The 19,449-nt window shown below is 41.3% G+C and overlaps 2 protein-coding genes across 3 annotated transcripts; one reads left to right on the top strand and one right to left on the bottom strand.

Moving 5' to 3' along the window:
• Positions 1-1,094: 1,094 nt before the first annotated feature.
• Positions 1,095-9,236, top strand: nosip (nitric oxide synthase interacting protein). 2 transcript variants are annotated; one of them, XM_076082334.1, is made up of 10 exons: positions 1,095-1,247; positions 1,423-1,517; positions 2,516-2,621; positions 2,717-2,798; positions 3,460-3,595; positions 4,733-4,884; positions 7,025-7,141; positions 7,916-7,986; positions 8,074-8,182; positions 8,534-9,236. In XM_076082334.1, the coding sequence occupies exons 2-10, from the start codon at positions 1,448-1,450 to the stop codon at positions 8,603-8,605; spliced, it is 915 nt and encodes a 304-aa protein (XP_075938449.1). In that variant the 5' UTR covers positions 1,095-1,247; positions 1,423-1,447; the 3' UTR covers positions 8,606-9,236. The 2 variants fall into 2 exon arrangements, with proteins under 2 accessions (XP_075938449.1, XP_075938450.1); XM_076082335.1 differs by having other exon boundaries at positions 1,112-1,252.
• A 358-nt stretch (positions 9,237-9,594) lies between these two features.
• rcn3 (reticulocalbin 3, EF-hand calcium binding domain) lies at positions 9,595-18,507 on the bottom strand. Its single transcript, XM_076082333.1, has 8 exons — positions 18,486-18,507; positions 17,153-17,379; positions 15,946-16,139; positions 15,593-15,765; positions 15,065-15,125; positions 14,874-14,965; positions 14,250-14,357; positions 9,595-9,742 (listed from the first exon to the last, which is right to left on the bottom strand). Exons 2-8 carry the CDS (start codon positions 17,374-17,376, stop codon positions 9,626-9,628), a joined length of 969 nt encoding a protein of 322 aa, XP_075938448.1. The 5' UTR covers positions 17,377-17,379; positions 18,486-18,507; the 3' UTR covers positions 9,595-9,625.
• Positions 18,508-19,449: the final 942 nt, after the last annotated feature.

The raw sequence follows: 19,449 nt of genomic DNA, 5'->3' as shown, positions 1-19,449 counted from the left end.
AAAAATTGATAATTAAATTTTCCATTTCAAAAGGTAACATTATCACTACCCATTGAGTAATGAGTAGTGATAATCCTTGAACTTAAACACACATTGACATTTTACAAATGGAAGACAGTTCTGATGGTGTCCTTAAAGGAATGGTTCACTGCTTTTGTTGTAGCTCTTAGCATAATAATGTTCAACGTAGTCTGTGTTTATAGAAGCAAAAATCATTCAGAGAAATGTTTTCGGCTCACAGTGAGGTGCACACTTCTTTTGAGAATTCCTGCAAATATTTGTTGTGAACACTACAGTGAGATTTACAAAACATGAATTGACTGTTGTAGTTAGCTCATGTGTTAAACGGAACATTTTGGAACACAATCTGATATGGTGGTAAAACACAGTATTTTTCTTGTGTATTCAGTTCAGCATAATGGCAACCAAATACCCATTGAACCCTTTGAGTTACAAGGGTTTTGGATTCCAGATCACATACGTCTAGTTCTAAGATCTTTGCACTGGCTTCCTAAGTGTGAAAAAATGAACTTTCCCTGTTGGTTTGCTCTGCTACTGAACCGTCCAGGCCTCTCAGATGGTCTGGGGCAGGTCTGCTTACCGTCCCCAGAGACCAAGCTGAACGAGGAGAAGCAGCATTCAATTTTAATGCACCACATATCTGAAACTCTCAGTTCTTTTAAATCAGGAGTGCAAACGTTGCCACTGCAATTTACGACATGAAACCTGGCACCATTCATTCAAATTCAGCCCTGTCGTTTTTTTTCTATACTGTTTGATTTGTCTTGTTTTATTTTAACTCATCTTTATCTTCTATCTCATTTGTGTCACTCTTTTAAAGTCCTAATCATTTGTGTCTGTTTATATTGCCTTGTGTTTCTTTTCTTACAGTATAGAGGGTGAAGGTGAAGGTTGAACCATCATTACCGCTATAGAGCACACCCCCTCTGTGTTGGGTTAGGTTTAGGCTATGGGTTTAGGTTTACAGTATATAGTGGGAAACACACATCGAAAGGGAAACTTGAGGGTGTCTTGATACAACACCGGTAAGGCGACATTAGGAGAATTTAAACCAGAAGGCGGCAGTAGTGCGACATGAAGGATGCCAGTTGCCATAAAACGCAAAAGAAGAAGAAGAAGAAGAGGAGGAGGAAGTGGAGTGAGCGGAAGCAGTAGAAGGCGACAACGAAGAAGAAGTTGTGTCGATGTTTTGGTGCTTGCTTCGTAAACTTACACAAGCATCACTGGTAACGTAATTGTTCATCTGTTCTCTAGCCACAACTCTTTTTTTTGTCTTTTTCTAATGCAACGTTTTCTGAACACAATCTGTGCATGTCTTTTGTATGTACACATTTAGCAGCTAATGTTAGCATCGATGCTCCCTGCTACAATAACACCACATTTCTCTTTAAACGCTTACAGACCAGCAAAATAAAGTAGAAGTACAATGACGCGCCATGGAAAGAACTGTACTGCTGGAGCTGTCTACACGTACCACGAGAAAAGGAAAGACACAGGTGAGAACCTGTCAAGCTAGCTTTCTTTAACTGTTGACTTACATTTAGCGTTAGCTCGTTTACGCTCCTATATTTCCTGTTAGAACAGGCTTGCTTTGGCCACTTAAAGCAGCTCCTCCACCTGTGTGTCTGGAGGACAGAACAATGTTTGGGTTTCTCATGTTTCAAGGCAGAAGCTCATCTTCCTCAATGATACGTTGAGCCAGACACTGACAGTAGTTTCATTTATTGTGTGTGACATCGTTTTACGTCCGACAGATGTTCTCACTCGGTTCAGTCTTCTCTGTTTAAGATGCTGCTTCATTTGTCTAGTGAGGCCTTCAAGCGGTCCTATTCTACAGTGAAAGAAAAGTACCCATCGTTCACCTGACTAGATAGTTTCATGTCTTTCTTGAACTACCATAAATGATTTCTTTGTGGACATGTCCATTACATGCGACTGTGGCTCAGTGGTAGAGCAGGGTCGTCCTTCAATCAGAGGAGCTTCGATCCCTGGCTCCACTAGTCCATGTCGATGTGTCCTTGGGCGAGACACTTAACCCTGATTGCAGGCTGTTCCTGCGGTGTATGAATGTTACATAGTCCTGACGGGCAGGTGGCATCTCAGCTAGTAGAACAAAGACTTTTTTGAAGGCCCTATTTCAATTTTATGTTTCTCACTTCAGTTTTCCTGAACAGAAAAATGATTAACAGTCTGAATGTGTAGTCGTCCTAATGACACTCAAAGATCAGCTTGGCAGACTTTTCACACACAAACTTTCATTTTAGAGTCAAATTATTAGTCTAGTATTTTTAGGTAAATAAATGTAAACAATGAGAAGTTGATTAAATTAGAAATGTATCTAACGTCACACGAATGTATTTCACTGTGTGGAACTGACTGTAATGATATTGCAGGCAGAACGAAGGCAATTCATTCATTCATTCATTGTTGGACAGCATTTCCTGTCTTATCTTCCATTACACCATGTTGTGTGTGTGCCTCTCCTCCTGCTCAGCGGCGTCTGGTTACGGGACTCAGAGCATTCGACTGGGCAAAGATGCGATCAAAGACTTTGACTGCTGCTGTCTGTCCCTGCAGCCCTGTCAGGATCCTGTGATGACGTATGTTAACATTCAAACACACAAATGAGCTGTATATCCCCGACATGTGACCACATATGTAAACAGTGTTGTCTTGTTTCTGTTGCTGGGCTCAGTCCAGATGGATTCATGTATGAAAAACAGGCCATTCTTGAATACATTTTGCACCAGAAGACAGAAACTGCCAAAAAGATGAAGGTAAGCCCTGTACTTCTGTCTCTGTCTACACCATCTCATGACTTGACTTGTGTCCACACTATTGTTCAAGGTTGTTTTTGTAGAGATGTGTGCCCACAGTGGGACACTTTAACAACAGAAAACTCTTCTTCTTCACCCCCTTTCCAGTTTTTTCAAACTACAAAACTGCATCACAGACAACAACTTGCAAAGACTGGGACAGACCAAGTCATTATTTCATGGTGAAGCGGTTGTCTGATGAATTGAACATGAATACAGCTGAGAGCTATGCTGACTGATCAGATGCTTGATCATAGAAAAAGTTAGCACATTGCTGCTCCTTGACTCTACTGGCACACATCCCCTGGCCGTCACTTGGAAGCTCACGTCTTTGTTTTACCAAAACTCCCTCTAACCCGCACGCACTGAAACACTAAGCCAGCGTAATACTGGCAGACTGGAGGCCGTTTTGGAAAAGTTCCAATTTTGGTTGAGAAAGAGCTTTCATCAGCCACAGTTCTCTGTATTAATAATGTGTTGAAGTTATGTTGTTCATCACCTTTTCTTTTTTTTTTTTGTCACAAAATTCTTAATGCATTGTTTTATACAGATAAATTCCCTTAAATTTTTGCTGCTTCTTTCTGAAAAATTCTCTCTTATGTGTTTTCTTCTAATTCTTCAGGCGTATGAGAAGCAGAAGCAGGCGCAGAAGAGCAGCAGCCAACTTGAGTCCAAGTCAGAAGAAAGAGAGAGAGTGGAGCGGTTTAAGACCAGAGAGAACAGCATTGTGTCCAAACCCATCAACCCATTCACATCTGGTACGTGTGTGTGCCGTTTGTCCTCAAAATGCTGCGTCAGTGTCTCTGAACACTCTTTTTGAACTCTTTTTGTGCTCTCATGTGACACAGATCACATTCTATTCAGAGTAGGGTGGACACAGAAATCGAATTCGTCGAATGATCGTTTTTTTTGCATTACAAATGGGAAAATATGATTTTGTTATTGTGGTTATATAAATGTAATTAATGGTGCTAATACAGGTGTGTGCCTCCCTGGAAAAGCATACAAAAACTGTAAAAATAAAAACTACTGTTCTTGAACAAAAAGTCAAACAGTTTTTGTCCACAGTGAAAACTGTGATTCTGAAAGGCTAAACCTAACATATACGGATCAAAGATGAATATTTCTGAGATGAAAACATGTAGTAAATTCTGGAAATGATTACATGACGGGTGGTGTTTCAAGATGCCAAACAGTAATGTTACACATCTTACTTTAGTTTATTTAACTTAGTTGACAAAATCATTTCTCACATTTAATTTACTAAATAAATAAAGTATGTTGCACATCGTATATTAATAAGGTCTTGTTTGAATGTGTGATGTCGCCTAATATTATAAAACGAGTATTTTGCAGAAATCCAATGCACTTTCCGTAAGGAAACTGAGCATGAGTAAGTAGTTTCACTGGACATTACTGTGCAGGGAAAGGCAGCTCAAATGGCATACAACACATTGAAACACGTCTCTTTATTTTTCAACTTCCATCAATTTAAAATAAAAAAGGGAAAGTTGGCTCAAACTACATTATATCGGTTTGCTGAAAATGTCAGTGGTCCTCTTCACAATGACACTGACTGTCCATGTCAAATATTCTGTTGTTATTTTACTGTCTCAGTCAAACTGAATATAGACGTTGGCCAGAACCTAGAAAGGAGAGATGCATCAAATGATGCAGTAAAAGCAAACTTTTGGTGCAGATAAAAAATAATCTGGCATTAATGCATGTACACAGGAAACCGTATCTTTAGCCTTGACATCATGTCTTCATCTTCAAGGATTACTTATTGTCATTACAGGATTGCACAATGAAACGAAGTTGTACTTGTCTCATGCTCCCAGTCATAATTACAACAACGAATTAAGAGAGTAGAAACTGTCACCTCTTCCCTTCAGGACTGAACAAAGGAGGTGAGAAGGGCAGGACAGACAGCAGCTCAGCAGAATCCTCCACTGCTGGTCCAGCTGCCTCTTCCAGCCAGAGCCTGCCCAGTTTCTGGATCCCCTCTCTGACACCAGTGTCCAAGCCCACTCTGCTCAAGAAGCCAGTGAGTGTCTTCTTCCGCTACCCACCTTCTCAGATCCCTGACACTAATGGTGCTCCCTCTGATGTAACTTCAATGATGAACTGAGTTCATTGATTAAGCACGGTGGCTCTTTCTGTAAATGTGCTGTGATGTCTGACGTATGGAAGGTTGGTGGTCTGATCCCCGTGTTAGGATGTAAATGCAGAGGTCAAATCTCATGTATGTATGTAATTATTAAATTGCATTTCTTCAGGAGATTTAACAGAAACCTGTCTGGATGACAAATACCCATCATTTTAACAAACCGATCAAGCCAGCAGTGTTACATATATATGTCTTAAAAGCAGTGGCGGGCCGTGCATTTTATACCTGGCACTGAAGTGCTGTCCTGCAGCTGAAACACCTCCTAATAACCTCATGATGGCGCCACAGCTACAGTTATTTGTTTCTAGGGGTGTAACTACACATATTCGTATTAAACCGTTCGGTACGAGGCTTACGAACCGAACAATACGTTTGAATAATACTAGTGCATTTGGAAAATGCAGAAGCTTAAATTGTGGGAAATATAATGTTTTCGGTGGACTGCGCTCACATAGCAGACAACGGGCTGTGTGACCTCTGAACCCGGAACAAAAAAAAAACACAACAAGACAGCTGAGGCACCGCACTTCTGGGAGGCTACGCTAAACTAGCTTAACAAACAATAACTCCGCGCATGACGGTATGCTTCGTAATTAACGGACAATGCATATAGTCCAAATCTATATAATTAACACAATGACAACAACAAACTCACAAGAACCAGTCACATATATTCATATGACAACAAATCAACCCAGCAGACCTGCATCAACACGCATTCTGCTACACACTCGAGGGCCATTCAGATATTAGATGTAAAAAAACAAACGCAGTTGACTTACCAAATGCTGTTCACTTAAAGACAAACTCCATCCTCCTTTCTTTGTTGACAAAGAGTTTAATCTCACGGTTAAATCCCAACTCTCAAATCTGTTTCTCCTCCTTCAGCCATTGAGTGTTAAAAAAACAAAGCTATGTATTAAAAATAAATAATCTACACCAAAAACTGTCATAATTTCTTCCATATCTTTCAATTTGAACTCTTACTACTCCGACTAAGCCTCTGATGGCTACTTTAAGTTTTGTTTCGCAATAGTCTCGTGCTCGCCCACTGACCAATCACAGCACACGCTGCACCTCACTGCAGAGCTGCACCTGGACACTGAGCTGCACGTAATGCTGACGTACTTGTAGGCCAGCTAGCCGGCTCTGACACGTCAAAGAATACGCCCAACATGTCAAACTAAAGATCTGATTGGTTGAAGACTATGACAATCAACAATATCGTCCCCATTCACTTAAACTGTAAAGGGATTCACTTGAGAGTCTGCAGGCCTCGGGCCTCTGTTCTTACCTAGAGACACAGAGGTGAGATCTGATTGGATAAAAGCTCTACTTAAAACAAGCTGCACTGGAAGCAGAGCAACTGAGGAAGACAGTAGCTGTGCAATGAGAACATAAGATAATGGGAAAAATATTTTTATAAATTATAATGCATGTAGTGTATTTAAGATAAAATATAAAATGGCTATAACTTTGTGATTCTGTTTAGGCCAGCAGAGAAGGCCTTGCTGGCCCTGACGGCCCACCACTGGTTAAAAGGGCTTTTGTCTATCCTTCCATCTGCCGAAAAACGTAGATTCAAACTACGACATCTCTGCTATACACGAGATAGATTACAAGGAACTATTCCCTCGGCCCCAGACGTTCTCTGAGCAGCATTCAGCAAACCTGCTTTTTAATATTTACGAAGGAAAGAAGGTTTAAAAAAAAGTGACACAAATTAGTCATATGTCCAGAAACCACTACTGTTCACACTCAGGAAATTTGATTGAAATATGTAGTGGGGGGGTGGGTGGACTGGTTGCCACCAGTCCACCCACCCCCCTGTTAGCTTTAAATGTCATGATGTCCTCTGTTTGTTCTGTGTATCTGTCTGTTTGATGTTGACACTACTTTAAAGGCAGAAGGCAGGCTGACTGTGGAAACCTGTCTTCTGCAATCTCAGCTCTCCACTTCTACACTGAAGTAGTGTTATGTGGAATTAAATGTCTCCTTTTCTCTCTCTCCCTGTCAGAGTAAGGCTGTGTTGTGTCCCATGTCAGGACGACCCATTAAGATGAATGAGCTGATCACAGTGCGCTTCACCCCTCTGGACTCCAGCCTGGATCGAGTGGCCCTGCTCACCCGCCAGGTCAGTTTAGTTCACATCTTAGCTCATGCCCACGAGCACCCAGGAGCAGATAATCATTGTTACTAACTTAGAAGAACTTCACCAAACATTACTGCATACACACTGCAAACTGTGAAACCTACTTGATGATGAGTTGTGTTAAACTTAAATCGAGTAATTTAACCTGAAAGCAGAGGTGGTGAAAGATCAAATCATTTGCACTTTAATCTGATGGTCTTGTTCCTGAACTTTACTTGTACTGAAACCAATCTAGTGTCTGGTGATGTCGTAACGTCTGTTGTCTGCACACACAAAGAGAAGGACGGTGATTTGACAGCTGCCAACTCAAGTTTATTTCTCACTAAAATAAAAAGTGTGATCTAGTGGATGAAAGTATGTCTACAGTGATGTGCATATGGCCAGTGTGTTTCCTGATAAAAGGATAGGTCTGGTGTTTTAATACATTTTTCTTATTGTCAACAAATCCCAAAACAAACTGTGACTCTACAGTACAGAGTTAGATGGTATCAGAGACATTGTTAGTAGGATCAAGTCACTACTGATTCGGGCTAATGAGGATTCTGTTTTCAATTCATCTTGGATAATTTAGATAAACTAAACAATTTATTCTGCAAAAATAGTGGGAATTCTAAACTCATAAAACCAAATAGTTGTGGATACGGTGATGGGAAACAGCAAATCCCATTTGAGAAAGTAGGCAGTGACGTCACGGTCCTGTTCTATGTGATGTGAACAGATCTACGTCATTGGTATAATGCCGTCTTGTCTCTTTAGGACAGGTATGTATGTGCAGTAACCAGAGACGTCCTAGGCAACAGTGTCCCCTGCGCTGTTCTGCGCCCCTCGTGAGTGTCCATACGTCTTCCTCCATTCTGACGTCCACATGTTCAGTGTTCTCTGGCAGCATAGCTGACTCTCTGTTCCGTGTTCAGAGGGACGGTGGTGACTCTGGAGTGTGTGGAGAAGCTGATCAAGAAGGACATGATTGATCCTGTGTCCGGAGACAAGCTGTCCGACAGAGACATCATACCAATGCAGAGGGTACGTGTGTAGTTCTACGTGGGGGAGACTCCAGGTCCTCCATGATTTTGAATCGCTCCATGAATTCTACCGAAGAGATTCTCGAGGTGCTTTCAGACAGCATGTTGTTGCTGTTGACGTGATGGAGAGGGGATAGAGGGAGGGGGTGGGGATTTCCCCCGGCTGCTGTCCACTGAGGACATTACTCAGTGAGACATATAATGGCCTCTGTCTGAAAGCCCATTTACAGTAGCAGGTCCTTTACTGCTGTATGCTGCTCACTAATAAGATCAGGATGTACTGTTTATGTCTTTGGTCTCCCAAAGTCCTCCAAAGTAGTCGGATATGACCTTGTGTTGTGTGTTCTGACAGGGTGGAACCGGCTTCGCTGCGTCTGGAGTTGACCTCCGGGCCAAAGAGGCTCGTCCAGTGATGCAAGTATGAGACGGAGGACAGAGTGTCGACAGCTTTCACCCATTTGAATGGCCTTGGTTGTTGGCTGGCATATATGTTTCTTGTTTCTGTAGGTAACTTTTTTCCATCATAGACTGTGAAATTCCTTTCCCTCCTGAATGTCATTTGACCTTTTCAAAACATAGATTTTTCCTTCGATATCTGTGTCTGAAAGCCCATTTACAGTAGCAGGTCCTTTACTGCTGTATGCTGCTCACTAATAAGATCAGGATGTACTGTTTATGTCTTTGGTCTCCCAAGATCAAATAAGATCTGATCAGATCTGATAAGATCAAATGATTCCATTCATAGAGCAGAGCTGGTCTTCACGATTCAACCTGTCCCTTTTTAGCAGAAACGCTGCATAAACGATAACGCTCTACATGAGAGTAGAATCAAATGGATCATTGATTTATTGCTATGTGCTCCAAAAGATAAATAAAGTCAAATTATATTTCACGTTCAGAGCCACAGGATTAGTTTCATAGGATGTGCAGCTGGTAATTCTAAAGCTCCTCAATGTTGCATCCTGATGATGAGATACATGTAACCGTTTGAGTTTGTTAATGTCTGTGATGGTCAGTTACTTCCGGTTTCAGGCATTAAACTGCACATTACTTTAGTCATTGTTTGTCTTTATTGATATATTTGAGACTTTTAAATCATTCGACACAATGATATCGTTATTTTGACAAAAGTTAATAGAATTGATGTCAGCTGTTTAGGATCAATTCAAGAGAGTTTCAAGTTGTTTTCATTAAACCATAAACATATGGAAACCAATGTTTTTATTGTTTGTAGTTTCACAGATAAAATTCAGTATCCATATCCGGTCGTAGTGTCTGAACATGTACCGTAGCACGTTTACAGTGCCTCTAGAATGCAAGCTGCTCTTATTGGTCAGTTCATACTTGAACTGCGAGACGGGATGTCCTCACTATCATTGTGAGCAAGATGTATTCAACAAAACACCGTGAAAAAGCTTTTTCCTCCTGTGCTGTGGTTCATTTCTCACAGTTCATCATGTTCATCATGTTCGTCCACCCTCATCCCTCCGTAGTCGGTGATGGTGCTGGTCATGATGTCGGCCATCTTGTTGAGCAGCTCAGAAAAAGTCAGGCGGCCGTCCTGACAAGCAGAGGACAGGGAGGGATAGAGATATGGAAATAAATACATATTTTATTCTACATTCAGCCATTGGAGAGAGAGAGATATAAAACCTGAGAGGCTAGAGGAGCAAACCAGACTAGTTCCAACCGTAGTGTATGGCTGAACCGTGTAGCAGCAATGGAATATAATATTCATAACTGTTTTCATTAGTGTAAAATGACTTAAAACTAAGAATGTATTTTTGTTAGCTTAGAGTGAGCCCTTCATATTTACCCAGGGAGCAGGTCCTCTTCATGGAGTCATGTTTCTACAGTAGAACAGCAAACCAAATGGACTCTAGAGAGACTTTCACGTTTCTACGTCACCTGAATGCACCGTATTTCTCTCCCCGCTTGTGAAACTGTCCTAACATGAGCCGCAGAGGGTAAAAAACACCAGCTGCCGTCTGAATTTTGTGGGTTTTATTCTTGACCTGATATATTCTCAACCTGACATGCAACAGAAATTGCATAACTAATACATTCATTCATATCCGACAGTCACTTATATTCATAGTTGTCTAGTACATCTAGTGGGGACATCCTCCAATAAACACTGTAAAGAAATATTATACAGAGCTGTAAATGGTGAACTAACTTGTTCACCAGACTTTAATCTGAAAATACTTGTCAGCTTCTCACCAGTCTGAAGCTACACAAGCTGAAGTCCATCTATCACGTGTAGCCTCTTCATTTAGTTTCTATGAAAACCTCTAATTCTCATTGTGGAAACTCTCCAAACAAAGGAAAGCTCTTTCAGCTGCTGCTTTCATAAGACACATTTCATCAATATTTCTTACCCATGACATTCATCGAGGAAGCACACCACGATGAACCAGTTTAAAGCAAGGCTGGATTACCAACCTGGTTTGTGCTGCTTTACTGACGATGTGTGAATATGCTCCATTAATCAGATCAGATACTGATACTGACACGGTGCTGAGGAGATGCAAGATTGTATCAACTGACCTGATAAGGGCCTTCAGGTGGGTCCTGCTTTATTAGGTCATCTGGCCATATAATGCATACATTCATGACCAATAAGACACTGAGCTCACATCACACCCTACACCTGCTGTGATGTTACAGAGCAGCACATAATAAACATGTAATAGAAATCAATCAATATAAAGGTAAAAACAGACAAAACCACAATAAGCACATTACTAACAATACTTTTAAACATCCTTCAGATTGGTTGCCCATAAATTCGTTTTTTGTGTCTTCTATTTAACATGAGAGCAAATGGTGAAAACACTTATGTTTCATAATTTTTACCCTGGTGTAAAATAGTTTGCTTTATTTTGAAGAAAGTACTCAAGTAGCCTAAAGCTAGTACGTTGGGAGTACATGTGATGACTGAAATAATGAGCAGATAGATGATTAATATCTGAGCGTCACCAACAATCACAGTTTGACTGCTGTTTGGTCTCTGACAGATGAAAGCTGGGTTTCAGTTGGGCTGGTCGATTGTAACTGAGGAAAAGTTAAGTCTGAAAAGTAGTCAGAATAAGTGGGACAGGTAAAGACACAGCCTAAATGATGAGTTGGCAAAAGCCTGCCTGAAAACCCCTCCCTACTTCTGTACATTCTTATATAGTTATTTTGCTTTTTTTACTTAATTTACTGAATATTCACTTAGTTCTGTCTGCTGTCTTTAAATGTCTGCTTAATTTTATAACACAATCGTGGTTGTAAATTGTTATGTGTTGTTCGTGATGCTCTATAAAAAGTGGGACAGGTCAATGTAAGATGATTTTACTCATCCTCAAGAGTACTGCTGACTGTGAAAATCATCGGTGGCTGAGAGAATAGCGTGATCTTGAAAGAATAGATGTCTAACAGAAAGCATGCATTAGAATCTGGAGGTGTGGCGTCTGAAAAATGTCTTCACCATACAGGAAGGGGCCAAAGACGCTATCAAACTGTATTATGGGAGCGTGCAATCCATGTTTCTGGAGCTTGACCTGTACCGGGGAGTAAACATTAAGGTGGCTCAGCCTCTGCTGAACATAAGCCTGAGGTACTAAAGTAACTACATAATAATAATAATGATAATGGTCAGATCAGGAAAAGTATATTTAGGTGGTTTTCTCAGCTGTTAACTCAAACAGGTCATGTTGGACTTTTTAAGACGTAACCCTCTCTCAGGAGCTGCTGGCTCTGAAAGGATTTCTTTTGACTGGACACTGGTGGAGCTGGAAGAGGACTTGAAAATGTGTTGTGCTTTGGTAAAGGAATCCGTACCTGTTATGACACACAACCTGCTCAGTTAACTCATTAAGTGGTAGTTTCCAATACTGTAAATATCATCATATGGAAAATGTACACAAAATTACAAATAATCAAGAACAAGGTCAAAGCAATACATGAGATTTGTAAAACAAAAACTGATTGTTGTGTTTTAAATGAAATATAAGTATTCTTCTGGACCACTGATAACATGAAGAGATGTATGAATATGAGTCTGCTGAAAGTTGATAAATATCTGTACATCTGCTTTAACACCTTCAGACTAAATGTCATATTGTAGGAAAATAGTCAGAAATATGCCAGTAACCAGAAAATCACCTCCTATTCATGTAGAGAGCTACACTGTTCTCATAATCACAATATAATATCCACAAATAAATAACAAAAAAACTGCATTTGTAGAAAAAAGAAGACTTTAATAGTCAAACCCCCTGAAGTCACTTCATACACTTCTTGAGAGCAACTGTTCACATGCTTTCTGGTAAATGTAACCACCTCAGGTAAAAACTCAGTATCTCAATGTTTGCTGGTCTTTAGAACACGATGTGTTGGGACTACGATTGAACCTCTCAGGCTCATAGAAAAATAACTGTCAGCTGGATGCCAGTGAATGTTGGACATTATCCACAGTTTCTTTAGTTTGTAATTGTGGAGATACACAGTTTTCATCAGACAACAGGAATGTGTCAGCTCAGTTAAAAACCCCATGAGGATATGTAAATGAAGCAAAGAGAGAAGTTTAGCGTCTGTATTCACATACACAGTATGTGAGTGAATGCTGAATTTGAATGGATTGTGTCTGTGTGTATGTGCATGCGTGACCAAAGGTACATAATTACACCCTTTACCCCAGAGTCAGAACCCCCACCCCAAAACCATGGTAACCATATTCTCCCAATGAGCTTCTGACAGCTCATCAAAGTTCATCGTGTCTCCTTGTTAAGTCCTCCCCGTAATTGGTGGCCTGGCTGCCCACAAACATGTTCCAGTTGGCCAGAATCTCCTTCTTGGTCATTTTCTGGTCCTGTTGTTTGATCACCAGATTCCATCCAGCATTGGTTTATTGGTTTATGATTGACAGAAAGAGAAGAGGTGATGACAAGCCGGAGTAAGAGAAACAAGACACAGACAGAAGCTAGTTAATAATTAACCCACAATTACCCAATTACATGCACCGTGTTAACTTTTATTCTTGACATTAATTACATTGCCGTGCAGCACATTGTGTAGTGCCCAGTGCATTATACATGATATTGTAGTATGTACAGTGTGTATTCTACTCATTCAAACTAGAGAGAGTAGTAAGGTCCTGGTTTTAGTTCATCCATAGTTTATCTATTTATAGTTACTACCTTACCTCTCTTCCGTTTCATCACTATGAAACTCGTGTTGCAGACACAGCGAACCACTGACCTTTGTCAGTTACAATACAACTGTTTGGTATTGCAGTTGCGAGGGGCGACTGTGTTGAAAAGTCCTTTGGTGCATTTAAAGGTGCTATAGACAAGATTGGGAGCATATCTATTGTCTCTCAACAGTTCTCAACATGGCATGGGCTGAGCTGACGACGCACAGCTAACAGAGCTAACAGTGCAAACAACAGCAACAGTGGTGACAGAGCTAAAGGTGGAACCGGAGGGTGGGTGCTACGCTTCTGCAGTGCAGAGCGATAGCCACGAGCTAACCAGTGGGGAACGCTCACATGCACTAACATTCATTAAAAGCATGCTCAAAATGTCATCGCTTCATCATTTGATCCTATGAGACATTTGTGTGAAATTGTTATAGTTATCATGTCCATTCTTGAGTTATGGCCTCAATATTAAACTTTACAAACTCAGCTGCAAACCTTTTAATGTAGAAGTTGGAAAGTACAATATTCATCCTCTTGTTGCCATGTCATCTGGGTTTCATTTTTCCCAGGAGAGAGCTCATACATTTAATATATTTTAACTGTGTTAGATGTTGAAGCATCTTTGAATGCACCATCAAGGAGAGTTTTCTCAATACTCCCTGCTTACAACTGCATTACCACACACTGACAATGTACTCTCTTGATAAATAAAGTACTGCTCAGTTATCTGCTGTGGCTTTAATGTCTGTCTGGAGGGAAGTGAAAATCCATCCATGAAAACATTCTGCTATTGGAAAATGGTCAATATGGAAGTGTGCTTCAGAGTCTATGGTGGGCAAAGACTGTGTATGGCAGAGGGTTTAAGCAGTGGCAGGTCTACCTTGTCGGTGTCCGTCTCATGGATCAGGTGTTTGGCTTCATTGTCAGCATGGTCAACATCTCCCGGCAGAACCCAGTGGGCCACCTCACCAGCATCCAGGTAGCCATCCTGTACAACACACAACTGCTTTACTGAGGAAGCAACTGTAAGTACGGGCACAGAGGATGCACACAGACATCTGAAGTAAAAAATACACACAACGGTGAAGCTGGAACTTTCCACTTTATGTTCTTAGTTATATTTCCGGTCTACTAAATGTCCATACATTACTTTCATCAGCTGGAGTAACTAGGTACTTTACAAACAAAACATGTGATTGATTAAATATTAGTTATAGATTAAACTATCCAACAGTATATAAAGTACTTAAAATGAGCTCCACTTCCACCAGCTGCAACATTAAAATACTGCTCGTGTGTTAATGCTTCAGTTATAATATTCATTAAAACATTCTGAAAGGAACGAGTACTTAAACTACATTTTGCTGATAATTGTTTTGTACTTTTGCTTAACGCAAATCTAATCCTAAATGTAAGACATTTACTTGTAACAGAGTATTTGTACATAGTCATATTGATAGTTTTACTACAAAGGCTGCGACTGCAGCTTTACTGTAGCTTTTACCTTGTTGGCATCTCTGAACTCGGAGAAATGCTTCTTCTCTGTCTGGACCCAGTCCGGCTCGCCGTCCCCATCCTCTGATGTATACATGTCACCTGTGGAGGCGCAGCAGCACACACACATTTAGGACAGACGTCCTCCAGCTTTAGGAGAGGAGGGGGTGGTTGGTCTGAGAGAACACGGGAAACACCCACCAATGTACTCAGCTATGTCGACCTTGCCATCGCCGTTCTTATCGATGTCCTCCATGGTTTCCTACATGAGAAAATGATGTAGTGCTCATAGTGGTCCAGTCCTGATACTTAATGCATTGAACAAGTCAAGCCCCCTCCTCCTCCTCTGTGTGAGGAGGAGGGGGCGATGAAGGGTAACCTGACACAACCATTTCACTGGTATGCAAACGAATCACAGATGTCAGGCTACAGGCAGAAAACATACAACATTATGTGAATACACGAGTAATATTCACAGTAATCACATGTGCTGTGTAGAGCCGAGGTACGGAGCCTCCCCAGGGCTCACAGGGTTGGGAAACGATATTGATGTGGAAATCTATGCAAACAGATACACATCAGCTGCAAACGTGTATTTATGCTTGTAAAGCATGAAACATATCTCACCCCTGGCTTTGCCATCCATGGAGCCACATTAATACCATGGTAAAAAAAAAACACTTCATCATCTTATCACCAAAGTTCCTGCTGCTTAGAGAGTTGGTCTACCTGCACTACCACGTCTCTCATGTAATCGTACTCCTCCGGGTGAAGGAAGGCAGTGAACTCCTCACGTGTGGCGATACCGTCACCGTCTCGGTCAGCTGTCTTGAAGCGCCTCTCGTCCCGGGTAAGCATGGCCTTATAGGTGGCCTTGTCTTCGACGTCATCAAACTCCTCGTCTGAAAATCACACTTCATATTTCAGCCATACGGGCATTCTGTTGTTCTGTGAAGATCATGCTGTGAATGCTCCAGAACAGCTAACAAATGGAACTTGAGGTGGCATTGTAAAGGAAGAAAGAAGAAAGAAGTAAAGAAGGAAAAGGGAGAGAGGAAGAGTCATCTTTTACACAGCATTACCCAGGTAGTATCCGTAGGTGGTGTTTTTGTACTCTTCCCAGCTTATCTTTCCGTCTTGGTTCTTGTCGTAGTCCTTCCAGTGTTTGTTCACATTCTCCGCGATATACCTCCTCTGCCGGTGTTTGATCCAGTTGTGCAGCTCTGCATGGCTGATGTAGCCATCCTTATCCGTGTCAATGCGCTCCACAATCTTCCTGTAGGGAGAGATGGGGTCAGAGTTAAGGATAAGGGTGACTGGAAGCATCTGCTCCCTCCATGCATTAGAAATAGAACCCCAAATACACACAAAACCCAAATAGTACAAAAGAAAAACCAAAGAAAAAGCTGATGAATATGTAAAAACACACAAGTACAAACCTTTGTTATAAGCAAAACTTTGTGTTGCTGCTGTTTACATTCCTCCTGATGCAAATGTAAAAACTAAAGAAATGCTCTACAGTTTGTGTTTTCATCTCACACCCTTGCAGTCTAGACGGGGGCTGGTTTGTATCTATTCAATCGAACATTACAGCAGTGGTTATTGCAGACACACCTGGCAGACATCTACACTCAACAGGGACAGCCCATTACTCCGAAACCCCAATAGCCCAAAAGATGTCCCATTAGACAGAGAGCCCATTTGTACAACAGCCTGTTTTCCCTCAACAAACAAATGGCCATTGCTCCGAAAAATACACACAACATAAGCACATGGCTAAATATTATTAAATATTATGCAGAATGACGTCACTGTATCTTAACGATTTGTTTTCCTACTGACGGCATGACCCGCCACTCTGCCTCTTATTACTCGTTGGTTGGGGTGGTTAGGTTTAGGGTGAGAATATCAGGGAAAGTCAACCAGAGGCAGAGTAGGGCGGCTAATGCCTTTGAATAATAATTAACTATGAGCTTCTGTTTGCTGCACCGAGAGTTTGTATTTTTGGAGCAATGGGCCTTTGTTTTTGGGATAACAGGACAATGGAATTTCAGTCCAGTGAGACATTTTTCGGTCTATTGGAGTTTTGGAATAATTGGCAGTTGGCATGGCATCCACTTTACGAGTGTACTTTTATAGTTGTGTTGTCTTTTTCTTGTGTAGGATAAAGGCCTCCGCCTGTATTTCATTGAGCAACACTGTGTTGTACAATAAATGAACCCTGAAGCTTGTGAGTGTTGCTGCAGTGGCCAGTGTAGAAAGAGCATGCTGAAGGTCAGTAAAACCTACGCTAGTTTGTCTTTGCTCTCCTCGGGGGTCAGCTGATCGAAGGTCTTGGCCTCCTCTTTGCCCAGGAAGGCGTCATGGTCGTACTGGAAGCCGTGAGCATCGTCATGGGCGCGGCCACTCAGATCAGCCTGGTGAAGGATGCGCTTCTCCTGAGCAGGGACGGCTAAGGCAGCAGCAGCCAGGAAGCAGAGGGAGGCTAGGGACCTCAACATCATCCTCATCATTGACTGGTGGGGGGTGGGGGGGGGGGGGGGCGACGGGACAAGAAATGTGATGTGTGTGTTTGAGGGAAGGGGAGAGGGGGATGTCAGAAATTAAGAACATATCCCAAAAAATCGAGTTTAAAGAGTTTCAAGCACAGTACACACGCTTATCAATAACATAAGCATAATACTTGAGGCATGACCTCTGTTTTCCATTCACATTGCTGATTGAAATGCTTGGAATAAAAGTCTAGAGTCTACAGCGCCTCCCTGAGGTCACAGTCTCAACTGAGGGAATAAAGGCCCAGAGGTGACTGCTGAGGGTATACAGTTCACTCTGACCCATCTGGGGTTAACCTGTTCTTCTGTTGGCCAAGCACCTTATCCTGAGCCTGGAGTTCAGGTGATCAAATAGGGAAGGTATTTAGCACGCTCTCATTGAAAGTTCTGTAAAGACTCCGAGGAGTCTACTGAGGAAAGGAAATGGTCCGTGCATTTCTTTATAAAAGTTTTAAGTTTGGTAGACAGCAGTTACAACTGTACCAAGACATTACTTTCTACAACTGCAATGAAATCCTGCCTGGCAAAAATAGGATAATTTCCTTAGTCTTACCCACATTCAACTCAAAGGTGCTTATTTTGCGTGAATCCACATGGGTTTGTGGAAGAAGGCCGACTACGACCACCTCATCAGCATAATAACCTACTAAAAATACTTTTAATTATCAAAGTACAATAGTACAGGAACAAGAACATGTCCTGGATCATTCTACTGACAGTGACTCTCTGGGGTCAGAAAGAGAATCTTTCAGCCCCCATCAATCCTAAAATAACTGGAAGTGTGTCATCACAAAGTTAAAAACGGAGATACAATCTATAAACATTCTCTTCCATTAATGTTGACATTTTCAAACAATTCATAAAATGAAATGACTTGTAAATAGTGTCTTATTTTCCTCTAGCCTTGCAGTCTACATGAACCCATCATTAAACACACTTTCACAGTTTTTCCTTCATGTTGCTAGAAGTTCATCAGCTGTGTAACAGCGCAGCTACAAAAGCACAAATGATACTGTTAGTCAGAGTTATTCTAATGTAATGTTTTAGAGGCAAGAAAGAAGTTAACTCACCAGATTCTTGGCAGCTTCTCGCGACACCTCCCTTCGCAGTTTGAGCAGCAATTCCGTCCGCGTTGGCACTCTGTACCTTTAAATATCAATGTCAGGGAGGCGGGCCTTGTTGTTCAGATACCCAATGACCAACGCCCTGAAGGGGGTTCTAACCAATAAGGAGTAGGACACATTCGTGAAATACTTTTGGATAAATTCTTATTGGCTGTTAACCGCCACGTTGTCACGCCAAAGCGGACTACTGCGTCTTACCTCGAAACTTGACGAGAGTAGCCGATTACAACCGAGGAGATAGCAAAAGCTTCTCTTTAAACACATCCATGATGAAGTCAAACAAATCGGAGTTGCAACGTTTTGATAGTTTAATTTAATGATAAAACAAACTATCCAAACGTACACAGGCCGATGAAACTGTCGCGGAAGTATCAGTGTAAATATAATGAATTCACTTTACAGATCACTTGAATTCTGCAAGAAACACTTACAGGTTCACAGCCTATTCGTTTTCTTCCCTTACGTCAACACCTACTTAAATACTACATGTTAAAGGAGTATTACCTTTCCAAACTATTTCAGTCAATGGTTATGAGCAGTTTGGATGTATGGAGAATTCACAAATGTGTTAACTTTTTTATGTCAGAAATGTAAACATAACCATTAGGAATGCTGTGATAGCGGAATGGTGACAGCACATGACATATAACTGTAGCATCTCGAGCTCCATTCCATCCTTTAAATATACGAATACATGTTTACAGTCAAAAGCACAACTTTTCTTTTTGGCTGATATTTAGAGCTTGGGTAGGTAACATTAGAGAAAGGAGCAAAAATAGGCTGGATGTTAACAAGATAGGCTGGTAGGTAGACAGGTAGGTAGGTAGGGAGGTAGGTACGCAGGTAGACAGCCAATAGACAGGTAGGTAGCTAGACCGGTAGAAAGGTAGGTAGACAGACAGGCAGGTAG

Source organism: Anarhichas minor, unplaced genomic scaffold (assembly GCF_050575085.1).
Source record: "Anarhichas minor isolate MPS153535 unplaced genomic scaffold, ASM5057508v1 ptg000007l, whole genome shotgun sequence".
In the NCBI taxonomy this organism is placed as follows: domain Eukaryota; kingdom Metazoa; phylum Chordata; class Actinopteri; order Perciformes; family Anarhichadidae; genus Anarhichas; species Anarhichas minor.
The sequence above is the reverse complement of the archived record's forward strand: the minus strand, read 5'-3'. Positions and strand labels throughout refer to the sequence as shown.

Coding starts and splice junctions, on each gene's coding strand:
- nosip (XM_076082334.1), top strand. CDS start 1,448: ATGACGCGCCATGGAAAGAACTGTACTGCTGGAGCTGTCTACACGTAC. Junction 1,518..2,515: donor CGAGAAAAGGAAAGACACAG/GTGAGAACCTGT, acceptor CCTCCTGCTCAG/CGGCGTCTGGTTACGGGACT. Junction 7,142..7,915: donor TGGCCCTGCTCACCCGCCAG/GTCAGTTTAGTT, acceptor TTGTCTCTTTAG/GACAGGTATGTATGTGCAGT.
- rcn3 (XM_076082333.1), bottom strand. CDS start 17,376: ATGATGAGGATGATGTTGAGGTCCCTAGCCTCCCTCTGCTTCCTGGCT. Junction 15,766..15,945: donor CACCTACGGATACTACCTGG/GTAATGCTGTGT, acceptor TGTGATTTTCAG/ACGAGGAGTTTGATGACGTC. Junction 9,743..14,249: donor ATGAGACGGACACCGACAAG/GTAGACCTGCCA, acceptor TCTGCTTGTCAG/GACGGCCGCCTGACTTTTTC.